The sequence below is a fragment of the Carettochelys insculpta genome, chromosome 19, assembly GCF_033958435.1.
Source record: "Carettochelys insculpta isolate YL-2023 chromosome 19, ASM3395843v1, whole genome shotgun sequence".
Lineage (NCBI taxonomy): Eukaryota > Metazoa > Chordata > Testudines > Carettochelyidae > Carettochelys > Carettochelys insculpta.
Genome location: NC_134155.1, coordinates 3524520 through 3543944, shown reverse-complemented (window position 1 = coordinate 3543944; position 19425 = coordinate 3524520). Strand labels below are relative to the sequence as shown.

Here is a 19425-nt window from a genome sequence, read left to right as displayed (position 1 = left end):
AAGGTGACTAGAAAAGAAACAAACCAAACCAAGGCATTTGTGGTGGTCTAGGGAGACTCTATTTACATGTTGTCCCTAACTGGGCAACTATGATCTTTGCTGGTATGGTTACAGCTGTAATGTATCTTCCCTATTTGTGTTAGCTTGAGCCAATTAACTGTCAACGTATTTAGTGAGTCAAGCCATCAAGGTCCTTAAGGGTTAGTATTTCAGCATCTCCTCCACACTCTTGAATCCTTTTAACTGGCTCAGAGCCCAGTGGGCAGACATGTGCCAACAAAATAGTTCTCAAGGGAATACACAGCAGAGGGAGAGGCTCTCTTTCATTTTCGCAGATGTTTTAAAAATAACTCATGGGCAAAGTATTAACACATTAATATACATATATTAAAGCAGATCTCAGATCAGATCACAGAACTGGAAAGGACCTCAAGAGGTCATGAAGTCCAGCCCCCTGAACTCACAGCAAGACCTATCACCAACCCTGATAGAGGTGGTGGTTTTGTTTTTTTTAACTTAACCTGCCCCAAGCCCTTGAAAGGCCTCCCACAAGGATTGAGCTCATATCCCTGGGTTTACAAGGCCAATACTGAACTGTTTAGCTGCCGCACTAGGGCAGAGCAATAGCAAAGGGAACAAAAGAGGGCACAATAAGAAACAAAGTTCAGCAAATGCCAGTTCCTTTACATTAACTGTTCTGAGTTAACTGAGGACAGCCACTGATGTGCCTCATAAAAACTTAAAGCCAATCCTTAACCATAATACTTTGTCTTCATTGGTGTATGTCAGTATAAACATACAGCGATATGTGTCTGAATATGTGCCTACATATTAGCATATGCCCAAGTGTCAGGGAGCTGAGCTACGGGTGCATGTACATGTTCAATAAATTATTTTTGGATTTTCTACTTTAAAAGCTCTTAAGACATTCTTTGATATTGCCTAGATACTCTGTTTCCAGAGCTAAAGCCTCTTTTTCTCCAGGAAAGACTGCAATAGTATCAGACCTACTGATACCATTTGTGGCAAATAGCAGAAAATAGTTAGGTTTCCAGATGAAGCTTTCCAGCATATTTATTGCCCCACCGAAATCCCAAATGGGATCATTCATTTGGTTTCCAGTGAGGTCTTGTCATATAATAGCACCTACCAATGTCATTAGTTTCTTTCACGGCCCAGTCCGTATCTTTTATAGGGGAAAAAAAAAAAAGATGGCAACTTGGCAACTTTACGGAATTCAAGATGCATCAACCCAGCTGCAGACCCAGAGCAGCCTTTGATGTGACAGATCACAAGAAATAGACACTGTCAAAACTTGAGGAATGGTGGACTAAAAGGCCCCCAAGTTCATCTGCAGCCTGCCTTTCAAACAGAAGCACTTTCTTTTTTCAGCTATAATTGTGGTCCATTAGCATTTAATCAAAAGTTTAATTGCCATTTAGATTTGTCAAGAAGTTTTTAAAACAACCTATTTAAAAACAACAGAGAGGAAGCCGTGCTAGTCTATACACTATCAAAACAAAAAGCAGTCAAGTAGCACTTTAAAGACTAGCAAAATAGTTTATTAGGTGAGCTTTTGTGGGACAGACCCACTTCTTCAGACCAAGTGCTACATGACTGCTTTTTTGCTTTTAAATTCTGTGGAAAAGAGAGAACTCAGAGAGCTCTTGGGAGGGACAACTGGAGTAATGATAAGTGATTGGTTTAAAAAGGGTTGCCTTTCCTAAATAGGGCCAATGGACCTGTGTGTGGGCACCAGATATTTACTCAACTGGAAGGCAACTTGGCAGGAATCTGAGTGGTACATTCAATTTGTGCAAAAACGAGCAAATGGCAGTGTCATAGTTAATAGTAGGTGCTTCGGCCAAAATGGACTGTTTGCTGCATGCCGGGACCCAGTCAACACAGTGAATAAAAGACGGCGGCAGACAACTGCAGAACTCTGTGTGTTGTACCTGGCCTGTAGGCCTGACTACCACTGGCTACACCGATTTTCTTTTTTCTGCAACAATGGGTATCTAAATAAAAGAAAAGGGGAAAAACCTTGACTGTGGGTTGGAAGCGTAAAGCTTTCAGCTTCAAACAACCCTGCCTGATGTACTCCCTCACCACTTACCTCTTAACGGAGTGAGATTATTTAACCAATTTGTTATGCAGTTCCATTTACTGTGCTAACAATGTAGCATTCTCACACTGACATTTCTGCCCAAGTGACCTGTGGGTTGGATTCATTTTAGTGGGAGGTAGGATATGTGGAGGATAATTTAAATTCTTAATTTCCTTAGGATTTGCCTAAAATATACATCTATACTGATGTGGTCTCTGAACATTACAGTTAATCAATTTGGCAGGCAGGCACTGATTGCAACACAGTTGTTCTGTTGCTTTCCCTGAGAGGGTGTGCTTATTATTGCTTCTTTGGTGTAAGGACAAAAAACAAATAGCCAACAGGTTTGTGATCAAAGGGAGGGTAGATTCCAGCCAGCTCCTAAGGTACTCTGACTGGAGATGGAAGAGCTTGTCGAGAAAGACATTTTGAGTGTGTAAAGATGAGTCACAGGAGTTTGTCTCCATACAGATATACTTTAGTCTCTAGGGCTGGGTAGAAAAGAGAGAGAAGTCTTTGTCATTTCCTCTTCCCTTACTAAGGGTCATCTATGCTAACCTGAAATTTTTCCTGGCAGAAACCATTTCTATCTATTTGTTATAGGGTCAAAATATGTCTGCCATCATGCAAAAGCATTAGTGGTGATGGTGGACAAAAGAGGGGACCGGGAAGTCCTCTCTCTCCTTCAAATGTTCCCAGTCATGTGGAAGCCATAATGATGCTGCTGTCTAAATACCCTGCCAGCAAATGGGGAGGGGCAGATGGCATTGCCAGCAATACCAAGTACCCCAGAGAAAGCACGCACTGTGTGGAGCGCATGCTGCTCCACATGTTCTGTAGTCCCCAGTGTTCCTGGGAGCCTCCAGGCTGCCCTGGCCTTCCATAACAGCACCCTTCTTACCATTGTTGCTTCTCCTCCTCCACAGCTCGGCTCAAGCGTTGGAGCTATAACTGAGCCTGTAGTTGTGAAAGTGCTCTCTATAAAACGTGAGATAGCAGCAACAGCTATAATCATTCAGAAGATCTCAACCTTCAGACAAACCTTAGCAGGGAGGCAAAAAGTTCTACTGAAAAACTGATGTGGTGTTTTAGGTGACGTGAAAAGCTCTTCATAGGTTCAGGCTTCACCCATGAACAAACAAATAAGCCAGAAGCAGCCTAGCAAAATAAATAAACCTACCCTGCTATTTACATAAGGAGGAAAATTGATGCCAAATGGTGTAGCTTACAGTACCTGATATAAATGACTATCACACAGATCTCTCCATCATGCCGAGAGCTTGCAGCTCATCTCTGCACATGCCTAGCCCAGTCACACTCCCTACTTTCATCTGTCTTTTCTCACTCAGCACCAAAACCTAATCAGACAAGATGACATTAGGAAAGATGAGCATTTCAGCTCATGAACCTTCCAGGTAACTGCTGCTGCTGCTGCTACTGCTGCTGCTGCTGGAAATACAGCAGTGGAGTAAACCAGACAGATGAAACCAAACAGCTTTTTGGAGAATTTACAAGAGGAATCCAGAAAGTTTAAAAATGGGATTCTGCAGGAAACGATGAACACTGAATCAAGGTTTCCAGTGACATGCTGTGTAACCTTGGGCAAGTCAGAGCTCCTTCTGTGCCTATAATTCTCTATTTGTATAATGAGGATAACATGTGACACTCCTTAAAGGTAAGTAAATGATTTAGATTGTGTCTACACTAGCATTTATGTCAGCAAAATTTCTGTAACTCAAAATGTGACACCTCCTTGCCTCCGGTGACCTAAGTTTTGCCAGCACATGCACTAATGTGCATAGCCTTATACTTGAAGTTTTTTTTTCCCCAAAGTCTTTATATAGTTTTTATTGCCCTCGATCACGACATACCTGCCCAGTGGGTGAGTGGCCCTACCCTCCTTTTCCAACTAGGGAAACTGGCACGAGGAGGTGAGTGACTTACTCAGGACCGCACAGCGTTAACACTGCTTGTTGAGCTGGTTTTAATATGTCAACGGGCAAGTTCCCTCCCATCTGCCCAACTTGGCTACATGCATGCTGTTACAGCAGCATAGCCGTATAGCTGTACCACTGTAAACTTGTAAGTGTAGCCATAGCCTTAGTACGTAAAGCACTTTGACATCTTCTGATAGGCAGGGGCAGAGTAAAAGGTTATTATTTAGTTTCTTTGTAAACCAAAAAATGTCATATTTTGGGAAATGCTGACCTTGTAATCCCGCGATCCAAGGATAGGAGAGGCTCCAAAACTTATCAGTGTGGGTATATACCTGTATAGGTACACCTTTTAAACCAATTTCTTTACTACTCAGATTGGTAGATGCAGACATTACATAGACATTTCCAGAAACCTTCAGTCATCCTCCTTCAGTTTTGTTGTTCCTCCAGCTCCTTTTGTTACAAGGGAACATTCTGAATAACAGCTATAAGAGCTTTAGAAGTCTGGCCTTTAAGTTAAAAAAACATTTCTGCTTCAGGGCTCCTCATAGCAAAAAATAACCAGGGGAACAGGCATCTACATCCAAGGCAGCTCTCCATATAGATGTCATTTCATTTTACACATACTTTCAAAACAGCCAGGAGTTTAGATAGCCAAACATCACAAAACAGGAATTCTAGCCTGGGATCTGTCTCCAGTTCCATTTGCTCAGACTCCCCTTGCCGGGGTACAGAGAGCGTTGGCCCTGTCTTCCTTTAAGCTGCCTCTGATTTACTGCATTAGCTTCTACTGAGGCAGACAGGGAAGTCTGTGTGTCAGCACAGAAGAAGAAATGGTATTTATGGCTTAAACTCAATGAAAGGCAATGGAAACATCTCAGGCTGTTTTTAGACACGCAAGAGTAGTGTCAAATATTTTATTATCTGCGACACTGGGAACACACACTACTGCTCAAGGTCACCAAAACAAATGCAGGAGGGTTATGCTCCAGGGAGTATGCAAGCTCGGCATTTTTGATTTCTGTAATTTGTTTCTTTTAAGTTATAGCTCAGCAATAATGTTACATATACACCACAATGTTCATCTAAGTTTGCATAGCGTCCTTCAGATACAAATCAAATAAAACTGAATTATAGGAAAGTAATCCACCCACTGTGTGATGCTGTTGGAGTTTTAAACGAACATGAGAACCATTATTGTAACCACTGTCCTAATTTTGAACCAAATCTTGTACCAAGTGGACCAACTGAGGTGTCTAATTAAAGCTGTTGATTCACTGAATCTGTTTATGCTGCTTATATGTCTGTATCGTTTTTGTACGTGAAGTTATAAGTATTGGATCTGTACTTGTAGTTGAAGTTCTATCACAGTAGGAGGCATGGCAACCTAGCCACATGAGGCCCTTTCTCTGTTAAGTACATCTTCATCAGCTCCCATCCATATCTGAAGAAATATAGCTGTGGACATGCAGTCTGAGAGACTGCCAATGGCAGAATGCCAGGAACAGCACATTGCCAAGTGTCCTGATAATGCAGTTCTCCACTGTGCACCTGCTCTCAGACAGGGAGGGACAATGGATCTCCCTCCACATGGGCCAGGGTATAAAAGAGGCACAGAGATCCCTCCATTCAGTCTATAATCTTTATTTTGTCTTCAATATCTAGTCTGCAATCTTCCATCTTGAGTCCAGCTCATTGTTTCAGGAACATCTCTGCTACAACTGTGCCTAGAAGAATTGCTGACCCATCCTGACAAAGGATGCACCCCAAGACCATTAAGATAGCAGCATCTGCTGCAGCCTCTATCGAGCACTCTATGACTTTTTTACGTAATTTTACCACTAACAATTTCATTCTCACCCTTTTCTTTCTTTCTCTCTCTCTCTCTCTTATTAACCTTTAGATTTTAGATTCTAAAGTACTGGCACAGCATGCTGTTTTGGGCAACATGTAAGTATATTTGACATGGGGATGTGGCTGGTCCTTTGGGACTGGTAGGATCTGTGTGGATTGGTGAGATTGGTTTTCATAACCTCTCATCTGTGTAAGAAGGGATACTGGTTGTGTGGCACAAGGGAAGCTAGAGTGCCTAAAGGATTTCCTTGGATGACTTCTGGCTGGCCAGTGAGGCAGCAGAGATTATTTTTGTGACTGGTTTGCTTTTCCTTACAGTGAAGGAATCCCCAGTCTTGGGCTGTAAGTGGCCTGGTTTTAAGCAATTTTCTCAGGTTTGGCTCTCTCAGCAGTGCCCTGGAAGCCTCTTATATTACACACTGGCTCAAATAAGAACAAAGGATGAATGAAAGGAATAGGCAGAAGTAATGGAGAAAATAAATGATTTCAGCTGGGATCTGGAGAAAGGAGTGAAGCTGAAGAGGCAGAAGGATACAAAGGCTGTTCCTGAATTCAGAAGCTCTGGAGAAAGCAGAGTTCTCTCACACTGACATAGGGCTAATAATGCTGAATGAGGTGGGACAGGGAAGGGCAGTGCTAGACTTGCAGAGAGAGTAGAAAGGGAAATGGAGTGAGGCAGAGCAGCTCCAAGGAAAGGTTACAACCAGACAGGAAAAGTCTGTAGTGGACTTGAAAGGAAGAGGAGCCAGTGGAGTCTATTACACCTGGGGACAAGGAGTCATACAATCTGCAACATGGTGGGTGTCTGTGTTCATGCGCAGGATAGGCTGGGGGCCCGACACATGGAAGGCCAACATCACCATTGCTGCCAGGAGAAACACCCAGAAAGTGAGCACGAGCATCAGACCTTTGGGTCCTTTGAGGGCAGGTGCAGAAATACAAGGTCCCATGCAGATCACAAATGGAGGCAAAGGCACAGCAAAAAGGAAGCTGAATGTCAAAACCACAGGTCTCTGTATCAGATAGAGAGGCCAAAAAACAATATCCGTCTGGATCACTCACAACTGAAGCCTTACACTGCCCAGCCAGGCAAAATATGCTCATCTAGCTTGATTCTGTATTCCTTCTAGTATTGCAGTTTAGCCCTGACCACTGCCAAAGACTCCTCAGAACTACTGCTTCAATATGATCCTGGCAACTGCACTTTTCTGAAGTCTTTTTCTCTTAAAACAGGAGATTTTCCAAGGGGCACTCACTCAGAGACCTCTGTCACTTCTGATCCTCATCCTTCTGTAGGTGACAAGATACTGCAGTATATTTCACCTTTGGCACCTGTCCTTAGTATGCCTATGGAATGAGAGAGCACCAACTTTCTATCCTCACTCCTGATTTTATTATAAATAGAGGTGTGGAAGACTGTGCCCACATCAAACCTTCCAATGTCTTAGAAAACATTCTCAAAGTACAGTCAGAAACAGAGGAAGCCAGAATAATTAGCACAGATCCCTCTCAAAGCCCTCCCTAAGAAATCTTTGGCACCTGCAACCATTCCTCTTAAGAAAGGTTGCAGAATCCGGTGTCCATGCACGCACAATATGTAAAGCACCTGGGTTTATTCTCCACATTAAAAGGCACTTGATGAATTTATTATTTAAATTATTACTGATTATTTGTGGATTACAAAGATGAATGTACATTCTCAAACTTGTTCTAACATTGCACAGTGGGACGTTTTCTTTCAGAATGAGACATGCACTGAAGCAAAGCTGAATATTCTGTCAGCTACCTGTTCTAGAGTGGAAAAGAAATACTCAATTTTTTTCTGGTTGCCAGGAATCAAATCAAATTGTATTTTTTAAAGTGATGGCTACCTTATCTCCCTTCTGCCCAGCTTTACAGGCCTGACAGATGACTTCTTCAGTAGAATGCCTCTGGTTTTGAATCTGACATATATTCCACTCTGGGATCCCTATAATGAAGCTTCCCTGGCTGCATTCCCAGGATCCTGTGCTGCAATATCTGGAAATATTCTCTTCCTTCTCCCGAAAGACTCTTTGCTCATCATAATTCTGTTGGAGGCGGAAACTCAAATGCCTCCATTAAATGAGAATGACAAGCCTCTATTGAAGCCCAGTATCTTGGCTTTGCTTCACTGAAGAATAGGATCTGTGTTTGGGTTACCATAAGAGCTCTTCAATGCTACATTATGCACCACTCAGTTGAAGGGAGTAAAAATTTCCATAAAGTTTTTATTCCTTGCTGGTTAGCAACTTTGCTTTGCCACTGTCTCAATGCTGGCAAACCCTGAAGAGGCCATGATAAAGAGTGAGGTCGTGACCAAATTTAATAAGGTCTTACATTCCCTCTGAAATGCCACCAGAGAGAAGACAAAAGCATGCGTTTGCTGAGCTCATCAGGGAAAGCCAAGTGTGTGCACAGAGTACTTGGTATGCAGATGGCATAGCTGGCTGTCTTTGCAAACTGCTGCAGAGCTGAAAGCAATAGGAAGGAGCAAAGGTGCAGTGCTCACCATGAAAAGGCACTGAAGACTAGCTCCACATGAGGCCACTAGGTCACCAGGCCATCTCATCGCCCTACTTTGAGTCTTTTTTTTTTTTTAACTCAGCCTCCTGCTCCCTCTGCTGTGTGATGGGAGATGGGTATACACAATCAAAAGAGGGAGAGGAGACCTTTGTCTCCGTTAAGATGTAATCCACTCTCAGAACAAAGTTTGAAAACCCCTGCCTTATTTCATTATTAGGCATTGGACTGGGCTTGACTATAATGTTGTGTACGTCTTGTCTTGTACAATGAGATGTTTCTCTTATGACTAGGTCTCCTTCTGAAGGACCCCGCTGAGTTTCAACACCAGCAACCCTGTCCTTTCAAAAAGCAGTGATAATGGAGTTTTCACTATATCTGAGAATCAGCTACCAGTGCCACCTAGTGATTCTTCTTTGTAAATGATATTTTGGAGCATAAGCTTTCACAGGCAAAGACCCGCTTCGGCAGATGCATGTGCCTATTTTAAGAACAGTGCACACACAATGATTTGTAATGCGATAAATGTTCACTGCAGGACATTCACAAACTTTTCACATTATCTATACCCAACAGCCCATGAGGGAAGCGTGGATGGAAATGAAACACATAACTGACTTTAGGATGGTAAAAAGGAAGCTTGTGGCATTCCTACTGTGAAAGGCAACATGCATTTTACAAAAGAAAATGGAAATTAAGCATGAAATAAAACTGAAATAATTAAAGTGGGTTCAGGAGTGAAAGTCAGGAAGATAGTGGTACAAATGCATGTGAGTGTGAAAAAATAGATTATTTAAAAAGTTTGTGAACGTCCTGCAGTAAACATCACGTTACAAATCATTGTGTGCATGCTGTTCTTAAAATACGCACATGCTTCTGATGAAGTCCAAAATATCTGTTAGTCTACAAGATGCCACAGGACTTCATGTTTTCGCAGACACAGACTAACATGGCTACCCCTCTGATTCTTTGTAAATGTGAAACTTCTATATTTCAGGACTATTGCAAATGGACTGAAAATGACAAACACACAAGCTATGAGCATAATAATTCAATTAACATTTTTGCAATGCTCCTGAAGACTTTCATTGAACTCACAAAATACATATTCACTCTCGAATGTTGGGAAAATGAAGCATGATTTTCCCAATTTTACAGTATACTCAAAAGAGGTTTTTCCCACAAAAGGTAAAGTTGATTTTTTATCACGCTTTGCAAATGACAAATATTCCTTTAGTGCCAAATGTGTGAAACCTTGCTGTTTTCTCCAGTAATAGAAACTCGCCATAGTTTGCCGTGATAACATACGGTTATTGGAAGAAATGGCAAAACTTCAGCCTTGATCAAATCTGGGCAAACTGCTAACTTTGGTCCCTTCCAACATTGTTGTGGAACACTGACTTTAAGGTGTGTAGGCTATATTCAAAGGTATGCCAGCGAGCAGAGGTTGAAAAAATACCCCAAAAGTTATTTGAGTAAAAGTGCAGCAGTGGGTGGGAGTGTACTTAAATACAAGTCAGTGGTGTCCCTCTGGAAAACTACTTGAGTAAAAGTACACACGTGTGCACACACGACATCTTTATTGCACTCAGGTGCCCAGAAGTGAAAGCAGCTGCACTTTTACTTGAGTAACTTTTTGGGTACTTTGCCCACCTCTGTCTGTGAGGTACATACCTGCCTGTGTCACTCCTAACACTAATTTTACTGCAGGAAAGGTCTCATTGCCCTACTAAGATGACAATATGAGAGATCCAACTGAGAACCTGGTAAACTGAGAGACTTAGTGATAACAAAAAGGCCAGATAAATTATTTGGCATCCATTTTACTCCTACCTGTGCTGGATTTCAATCGATTCTCAGCAAGCTCAGAAATTGCTCCTGTTGTAATGGTCTTCTTTAGTCTGGAGACTCCGGAGGCTGCTGTCACTCCTGGCTTTGTTAACATGTCATCACTGCTAGCTCTTTTTAGCTGCAAGAAAGAGAGAGAGCTTGTGAGCAACCAGAAGGATGAAAGATCTGGTACGCCCAGGATCTAGATGATTTTACAGATGTACAAGTTGAAAGAAAAGTGCTGACACACTTCGAGAACGGAGTATTTCAGGAAAAAAAAACGACTGAAATACTGTTTTGGGAACAGTAATTTGGAGTCATTTCTGAACATTTGGAAGAGAAGAAAATCCTCCCATCTGCTAGAGGGATTTTCCCACTTGGCAGCAAATATATGATATTCCCCAAAGAGGTCACTGCAATGCAAGGACTTTTTAACTACAGGCCGAGAAAGAAACGGAAATGATGAAATTTGACTCATATATCAAGACTAATGAACACCTCTGGCCGTGGATGGCAGGTATAAGAGGCAGGGGAAGGAACTGCCTTCCCAAACTGGCAGTCCAGCCTTGCTCACACACTTCCCCTGGAATCCCCACTCCTTCAGCATGGCTCTGGATCTGCCCCAGGTGTCAGCCACACTGTCTTAGATCCAGGGCAGGAGATTGGGAGCAACTGCCTTCTCCACACTCTAGGGCCAGGGAAGTTGGGGCTGTGTGCCACCCACCAACCCTCCCTTTACCCTGGGGGCCAGGGAGGCTCACATGGGGGGCTGGAAGCCTACCTCTGTAGGGGGTGATGTCCTAGCTCCCATGGGGAGCAGGGCCTCAGGGGGAAGAGGTATAGTTGGGGGCTTGCCTCCCCCAGCCCCAGATTCACCCACCACCGCCCATGCCAGTTGCTACTCTCTGATCCTCCGGGGTAGCAGGTCCAGTGCATTCATACATGTAGTTGAAGTTTTATACGTTCGATGGGATTAACGGTACCAAATTCAAGAGCCTGCAGTGGTGGGGAAAAGCACTTTTGTATTCATTCCCACCTGAAAGTGAAGGGAGCCAAGTGGCAATGTGGATTTAGTCCTACAAACTATAGTGGGGGTGGGGAAAGGGAGGACTAAATAAGCAATGCCTGAAGGGACCAGGTGAAAAATCCCCCCAGTCCCACTCAGCAGCACTAGATCCTTCATCTCTGCACTGGAGAATTCTCCCACATCCTAGCTAGAGTTGCACTAATTCAGGCACTTAGGCTCCTGAACATAAAACAGTGGCTGAGAAAACTGAAGTGCAAAGCACAGGAGGCAAGGAAAGGTATAAAATAACTCACATCTCACTGCATCTCTGTGACACAACAGGTGGTAGGGCTTGGCAGGACCTGCTGCTCTCTATTTCTGTTTCAGCTGAGGCCATGGCTTAGCTTGCCTACTATGCTCCAGCAGTGACTCAGATCTTGACCTGGCAGAACCAGGCATTTCTAATGCAGCGCTAGCTGTTTGCTCATTCCCATCTCTGCCAAGCACCAACAGATGAACTTAGTGGCATCATAGACTGTGCTTTGTGATATGAACATCGAGCCCACTAGGGACTGAGCCAAGACTCCAAATTAATTTAGCTTCGAACAGCAAGGAGTTGGGTGGCACCTTACAGACTAACAATTTTATTATGCCATAAGCTTTCATGAGTTGCAACTCACATCACCAAAGGGATGAAGTGAGAGAAAAAAAAACATAGTAGGTGCACACAGATGGGAGTTTTACGTCAGGGTTAATTCAATTGGGGGGATGTTGGTAAGAAGGTGAGAGTACCTAACAGACCCGTCTGCAGGGGGATATGAGAGCTTTGAATGCACCCCCCACATGGACAGCCCTGCCCCTTCCCTGCTCTGGCCTCACCCTGATGCGTGACCAAGCCTTCCACATCCAGCCTGGCCAGGGGTTACTGTACCAGGATAGGAGGTAGGCAGTGGTGACAGCAGCAGCCACAGAGCATTGCCTCCCTGCAACCACACTCCCTCCTGCACTCATCACAGAAGGCCAAGGCAGAGTGCCACATGGAGGCTGCAAGGAGGCAATACCTGCAGCTGCCACCTGCTTCCTGTTCCAGGTAATCCTCCCTCTCCTGGGCCAAGTGGGGGGGAGGAATCTTTGGGATGATCTGGGATGGGTTGTGGGTGGGGTTGTCCTTGGGCCAAGCAGAGAGTAGAAGAGAGGGTTTCTGGATGAGTGGGGGTGGGATGTTTGGGCTTGGGGGGGGAACTGTGTTCAAGCTGGGGGGCTACTGGGGCCTTGCAGGGGGTATCAGTCTGAGTGGGAATGGGGCAGGGGTGTCTGGGCCAAGTGTAGGGGAGTGTTCAGGCTGATCAGGAGTGAGGGTGGGGTGTTTGGGCAAGGGAACGTTGGGGCCTTGCAAGGGGAATTCAGTCTGAATGGGGGTGGGGGGTGTTCAGGCCAAGATGGGAATGGAGGTGTTCAAGCTGAGGTGGGACAGGACTGTTTGGGCAGGGGGGATTTTGGGGCCTTACAAAGGGGGTTCACGCTGAGCGGGGGGTGGGAGAACAGTTTGGGCAGGGGGGATGTTGGGGCCTTGCGGGGATGTTGAGCCCAAGCAGAGGGGCATTCCTGGGCCAAGCAGTGGGTGGGGGTGGGGAGCTCTTTGGGTCTAGTGGGAGTGAGGCCAAGCCAGGGGTGGCTGGAGGGAGGTGGGGGAGTAGAGCAAGCTGGTGAGCTGAGGGCAGTGGGAGACAGGCAGGGCCTGCTGTGTGGAAGGGAGGTCCATATTTCCAAAAAAAGCACCATCCCCCAGGAATTCCTGCGTATGAGCCTGCCTCAAGTGGGAAATTACGTATTGTAATGACAGCCATTCCCAGTCCCTATTCAGACCCAGTCTGGTGGTGTCAAATTTGCATATGAATTGCAGTTTTATACTGGAGTCTGGTTTTGAAGTTTTTTGTTTGAACGTTGCAACTTTCAGGCCTGTAACTCCCTGTCCAGGGAGGTAAAATGTTCTCCCACTGGTTTTTGTATGTTACTGTTCTTGAAGTCTAATTTATGTCCATTTCTTCTGTTGTGTAGAGACAGTCCAGTGTAGCCAATGTATGAGGCATCAAAAATTATTGCACACCCCTGCAATAGTAGATGTATGATAGTAGGGTTGTTAGGATAGTATGGCTGATATGGCTGGCAAGCGACCAGGGAGCATGTGACTGGGTGCATGTGAACAGGGTGGTTGCTAACAGGAGGGAGTTTTGAGAGGGGCTCTCCTGGGGAAGGAGGGGGCAAACTACAGCACCTTTGGGTAAGTGGCTCTCTGGAGTGTGTGGGTGCCTGGGTTTGGGGGTTCTGGGCCTGGGTTTGTCTGTTTGTTTGGTGTTTGGAGTGCTGTGCTGTCTGTTTGTTTGTTTGAAACGCCATGTGCTCAGGCTGCGTGCCGATTGGCTGAGCGGTAGTCAGAAGGAGGGGCTCTCTCAGGTAGGCCAGAGCTCTAAAGCCCTGCTGGCAAGCGACCAGGGAGCATGCGAACAGGGTGGTTGCTAACAGGAGGGAGTTTTGAGAGGCGAGTTTAGAGGGGGCTAGTTACTACTTCAGGTGTAAGAGGCAGCATCATCCCCAGCTGCTGGCTGGAGCTGAGGGACCTGCTGCAGGATGAGGAGCGGGGGCGGGGGCAGATCGAGGGATGTCAGTGGTGGGCAAGTGGTTTGGGGGTGTCTGGTATGGCTGTGAGGATGGCAGCACCCACGGAGGCTGCTTACGGAGGCTGCTTGCACTGTGCTGGCTCAGATTGCATGGCTTCCAGGCCCAGTCCTGCGCTCCCTGCATGCATGTGCCGCACCAGATCTGTGGGGCTCCAGGGACAGCCATAGCCAGATGAAGAGTTGGTAGCTTTCGCTGGGACCCAGGGTGCGACTGGGCTGCGAGATTGGCACCTTCCTGGAGGATGTGGGGCTGCAGCAGCATGTGGCCAGGTGTGGAGAGGCCAGGGGAAGGGGGACCTGGGGGCAACGAGAACTGATAGGGGGCAGTGTGGTGCAGTCGGGAGACATGGGAGTGGATGGGGGAAAGGGGACAGGGAGGAAGGATCTGGGGGGTGATGGTAGCCAATGAGAGGCAGAGGGGTGGGGAGGAGGGTCCTGGGGAGGCGAGGTGGTTGTCACGGAGAGCTTTGGGGACATGTGGTGCCAGGGAGGTGCAAGAGGTAGTGGGACCATACCCACGTTCTCCATGCCCCACTGCCTTGTGGATTATCCTGGAAAGGAGCAAGGCTAAGGGAGTAAACCCTGACAGAAAATACGGAGAGGAGTCCTAAGGCGGTTCTGTGCCAACTTCTGGCATTGACCCAGCAACTCCTGCAGCTGAGCTGGTACCGGATGTAGAGGTTATCCTCTCCTTTGGACTATATCAGTAAAGCCGAGAGGGGAACACTGATGTCTGGGCAGCCCAGGGTCCTAATAATCGCCCAAGCTCGTGCCTGGAGAGGTACTCCAGCATCACTAACAGTGTTGAAACAACATGGGAGGTAACAGATCCCAGTTATAAGCTCTTGCTGGATTGGCGTAGAGAACGAGCGCCGGGGTTGCCTCCGACGGTGGGAGAGATAGTCGCATCTCACTGGACAGTCACCGCCCGCCTCAAGCTGGGCAGCCCCCAGCCAATAGGGTACTGTCCCGCCACAGTTCACCTGCCTCACTGGGTGCGTAAGCCTTAAGGTTCCCAAACCTGACAAGTGACCTGAAAGCTGAGCACCAGACAAACCAATAAGAAAATCAACAAGAAAAGGAAACCATCAAAGTTTTAAGCTTGCTTGCTGGAATGTGCGGACCATGCTGACAGGTCTGACTGAAGATCTTCAGGACATCAGCAACACCCGAAAGACCGCTGTTATCAATGAGGAACTGAAGAGGCTCCAAGTTGACATTGCTGCTCTGCAAGAGACACGTCTCGCAGATTCAGGATCTCTAAAGGAAAAGGACTACACCTTTTTCTGGCAGTGTAAAGCCCGAGAAAAACCCAGGGAGCATGGTGTTGGCTTCGTCATCAGAAACACCCTTCTACAAATGGTGGAATTAGTCATGGGTGGATCAGAAAGACTCCTTCAGGTCATACTTCAAACTCGCGCGGGTCCTGTCCACCTGATCAGCGCTTATGCCCCAACCCTGTACGCCACACCGGAAGTAAAAGACAAGTTTTATGACGTGCTTAGTGCTGCCATAGCACAAATACCTGCTCGCGAACAACTGTACATTCTGGGTGACTTCAATGCGAGAGTTGGAGCCGATTGTCACTCGTGACCTTCCTGCTTAGGCCACTTTGGTGTGGAAAAAATGAATGAAAATGGTCAGCGTCTTCTCGAACTTTGCACATACCACAATCTGTGCATCACGAACACATTTTTCCAAACCAAGCCACAGCACAGAGTGTCATGGAAACACCCACGCTCAAAACACTGGTATCAATTAGACGTGGTCATCGCTAGACATGATAACCTCAAAAACGTCCTTCTGACACGCAGCTATCATAGTGCTGACTGCGATACAGATCGCTCATTAGTTTGCTCCAAACTCAAGGTGATTCCCAAGAAGCTGCACTGCTCTAAACCAACTGGAAGGCCCCGCATCGATGCCAGAAAGACGGCTAACTCAGAGAGCTGAAAAGTTCAGAGCGACCCTGGAGGAGAATCTGCACAGCAACCCTGGGGGTGCCGATGTGACATCCAGATGGCAGCATCTGAGGGATACAATGCACAACATGGCCTTGTCGGTGTTTGGAAGAAGAGCTAGAAACACAAATGACTGGTTCGAAGCTAACTCCGATGAGATGATTCCAGCCATCAAAAAAAAGCGCGCTGCGCTCTTGGAGTACAAATGTTCACCAAGCCAGAGTACCCTGCAAGCGCTCAGAGCAGCCAGAAAAACAGTACAGCAGATGGCCAGGCGCTGTGCCAACAACTACTGGCTCAAGCTATGCAGCAGCATCCAGACCAGTGCTGACTTTGGTAACCTCAGGGGAATGTACGAGAGCATCAAGAAGGCATTAGGACCCACCCAGAACAAGATGGCACCTCTGAAATCCAAATCTGGTGAAGTCATCACTGACAAAGCCAAACAGATGGAGCGCTGGGTCGAGCTTTACTCCGAGCTGTACTCACGCGAGAACATTGTGGTCGACTCAGCCCTCGATGCTGTCGAACTCTTACCAGTAATGGACGAACTGGACCAGGAACCAACTGTGGATGAACTGAAGAAAGCCATTGACAACATTGCAGTAGGAAAGGCCCTGGGCCAGGATGGTTTCCCACCAGAGGTAATCAAGTGTGCCACGGACACTCTCCTGGAACCCCTACATGAGCTACTGTGCCTGTGCTGGAGAGAGGGAGAGGTTCCACAGGACATGCGCAACGCTAACATCGTAACCTTGTATAAGAACAAAGGAGACAGAAGCGACTGCAACAATTACGGTGGAATCTCCCTCCTAAGCAGCACTGGTAAACTGTTCGCTCGCGTTATCCTCAGCAGACTCCAGAAGATTGCTGAGAGGGTGTATCCTGAATCACAGTGTGGATTCCGTGCAGAGAGATCTACCGTTGACATGGTCTTCTCTCTGAGGCAGCTGCAGGAGAATGGCAGGGAGCAGAGGAAGCCACTCTATATTGCCTTCATCGACCTAACCAAGGCCTTCGACTTGGTCAGCAGGGATGGACTGTTCAAACTGCTCCACAAGATAGGACGTCCGCCACGGTTACTCAAGATGATCCAGTCTTTCCACGAAGACATGAGAGGAACCGTCCAATACGATGGCACATTATCGGATGCTTTCAGCATCAGGAGTGGCATTAAACAAGGATGCGTCCTTGCTCCGACATTGTTCGGGATCTTCTTCGCGCTGCTCCTTAAACACGCCTTTGGATCTTCAACAGAGGGCATCTTTTTGCACACAAGAGCTGTGTCTACACGTGCACGCTACTTCGAAGTAGCGGCACTAACTTCGACGTTAGGCGGCGAGACGTCGAAGTCGCTAACCTCATGAGGGGATCGGAATAGCGCCCTACTTCGACGTTCAACGTCGAAGTAGGGACCGTGTAGACGATCCGCGTCCCGCAACGTCGAAATTGCCGGGTCCTCCATGGCGGCCATCAGCTGGGGGGTTGAGAGATGCTCTCTCTCCAGCCCCTGCGGGGCTCTATGGTCACCGTGGGCAGCAGCCCTTAGCCCAGGGCTTCTGGCTGCTGCTGTGGCAGCTGGGGATCCATGCTGCAGGCACAGGGTCTGCAACCAGTTGTAGGCTCTGTGTATCTTGTGTTGTATAGTGCAACTGTGTCTGGGAGGGGCCCTTTAAGGGAGCGGCTTGCTGTTGAGTCCGCCCTGTGACCCTGTCTGCAGCTGTGCCTGGCACCCTTATTTCGATGTGTGCTACTTTGGCGTGTAGACATTTCCTCGCAGCGCCTATTTCGATGTGGTGCCGCGCAACGTCGAAGTTGAACATCGACATTGCCAGCCCTGGAGGACGTGTAGACGTTATTCATCGAAATAGCCTATTTCGATGTAGGCTTCACGTGTAGACGTAGCCAAGATCTGATGGGAAACTGTTTTATCTTGCAAGGCTGAAAGCTAAATCTAAGGTGCGGGAAGTCCTCATCAGAGAGATGCTGTTCACAGATGACGCTGCTGTCGTGCCACACACAGAAGACCAGCTTCAGAAGCTGCTGGATCGGTTCTCCAAAGCATGCAAGGACTTTGGGCTCTCCATCAGCCTAAAGAAGACAAACGTACTCGCTCAGGGTGTTGCCGTTTCTCCATCAATCAGCATTGACAACTATACGTTAGAGGTCGTCCATGAGTTCGTTTACCTCAGGTCCACCATCACTGACACCCTGTCCTTGGAGACTGAGCTAAATAGGAGGATCGGTAAAGCAGCCACAACTGTGTCCAGACTCAATGAGAGAGTGTGGAATAACAACAAGCTGTACGCTCACACCAAAATGCAAGTCTACAGAGCCTGCATCCTCAGCACCCTCCTTTACGGCAGCGAGACTTGGACCCTGTATGCCCGCCAGGAAAAGAGGCTGAACGTCTTCCACTTACGCTGCCTCAGGCGCATCCTTGGAATATCATGGAAGGACAGAGTGTCCAACACTACCGTCCTTGAGCAAGCTGGAATCCCAACTATGCACACCCTCCTCAGGCAGAGGCAGCTCCGCTGGCTTGGCCACGTCCACAGGATGAAAGATGGAAGGATCCCAAAAGACATCCTGTATGGCGAGCTAGCCTCTGGCAAAAGACCTCCCGGACGCCCCCAGCTGCGCTACAAAGATGTTTGCAAGAGAGACCTCAGGGAAGTAGACATCAAGCCAGACAGCTAGGAGGAGCTGGCAGACGATCGCAGCAGACGGCGGCAGGAACTATACAAGGGCCTTCAGAAGGGTGAGTTGAGAATCACACAGCTAGCAAAGGAAAAGCGAGCCCACAGAAAGCACAGCAAGGACCTGCCAGACACCCATTACATATGCAACAGATGCAGCAAGGACTATCACTCTTGTGTGGGTCTTCACAGTCACAGCCGACGCTGCAAACGAGGATGCCAAATGGAACTACGAAGGGCGCGATCCATAGTCTACGTAGACCAAAGGATGCTACTAAATGGCTGATATGATTAGGTCTGCAGGCTGCTTTATCAAAAAAGAAAAGCAAAGAGTTACCAAAGGGAAATCTTTATCTTAAGTCCGGCATTTCTTCAACTCATTAGAGACCCTCAGGAGATTCATTTATTGAACAGCAGTGTATGAAGCTAACTCAGGAGAGCTTGGGTGGTGCTGATGGGAGGTGCAGAACTGGATGATTATCAGTGTGGAAACAGAAATATGCATAGAGGAGAAGGCATTTTATTGTCCCAAATTACCAGAGGGAATCATTCACAGCACAGAAATGAATTAGCTTACAGGTTTAGATGTAGATGCTTCAGAAATCTCCAGATAATAACTGATACAGCTCCATTGATGTGCTTCACAAACTTGGAAGAGGCAAGATGCCTGCCTCAAGCTGTTTTCTAAGCAGTTACTTAAATGGAAGTGTGCTTGATGGGAAGGAACCAAAGCCTTGGTGCCCTTTTAAAAGAGCATAATGAAGTGAGCATGAAGAAGGACCTTATATTTAAAGGAAGAAGCAGAGAATTGG

At 46.8% G+C, this 19425-nt stretch overlaps 1 protein-coding gene across 3 annotated transcripts in view; it reads right to left on the bottom strand.

The window, feature by feature from the left end:
• Nucleotides 1-19425, bottom strand: part of SPECC1 (sperm antigen with calponin homology and coiled-coil domains 1) — a 191328-nt gene that overhangs the window by 126860 nt on the left and 45043 nt on the right. For all 3 annotated transcript variants that reach the window (XM_075013422.1, XM_075013424.1, XM_075013420.1), the window contains exon 3: nucleotides 10273-10408. In XM_075013422.1, the coding sequence (XP_074869523.1) occupies nucleotides 10273-10408 (136 nt within the window). The remainder of the gene's footprint in view (nucleotides 1-10272; nucleotides 10409-19425) is intronic.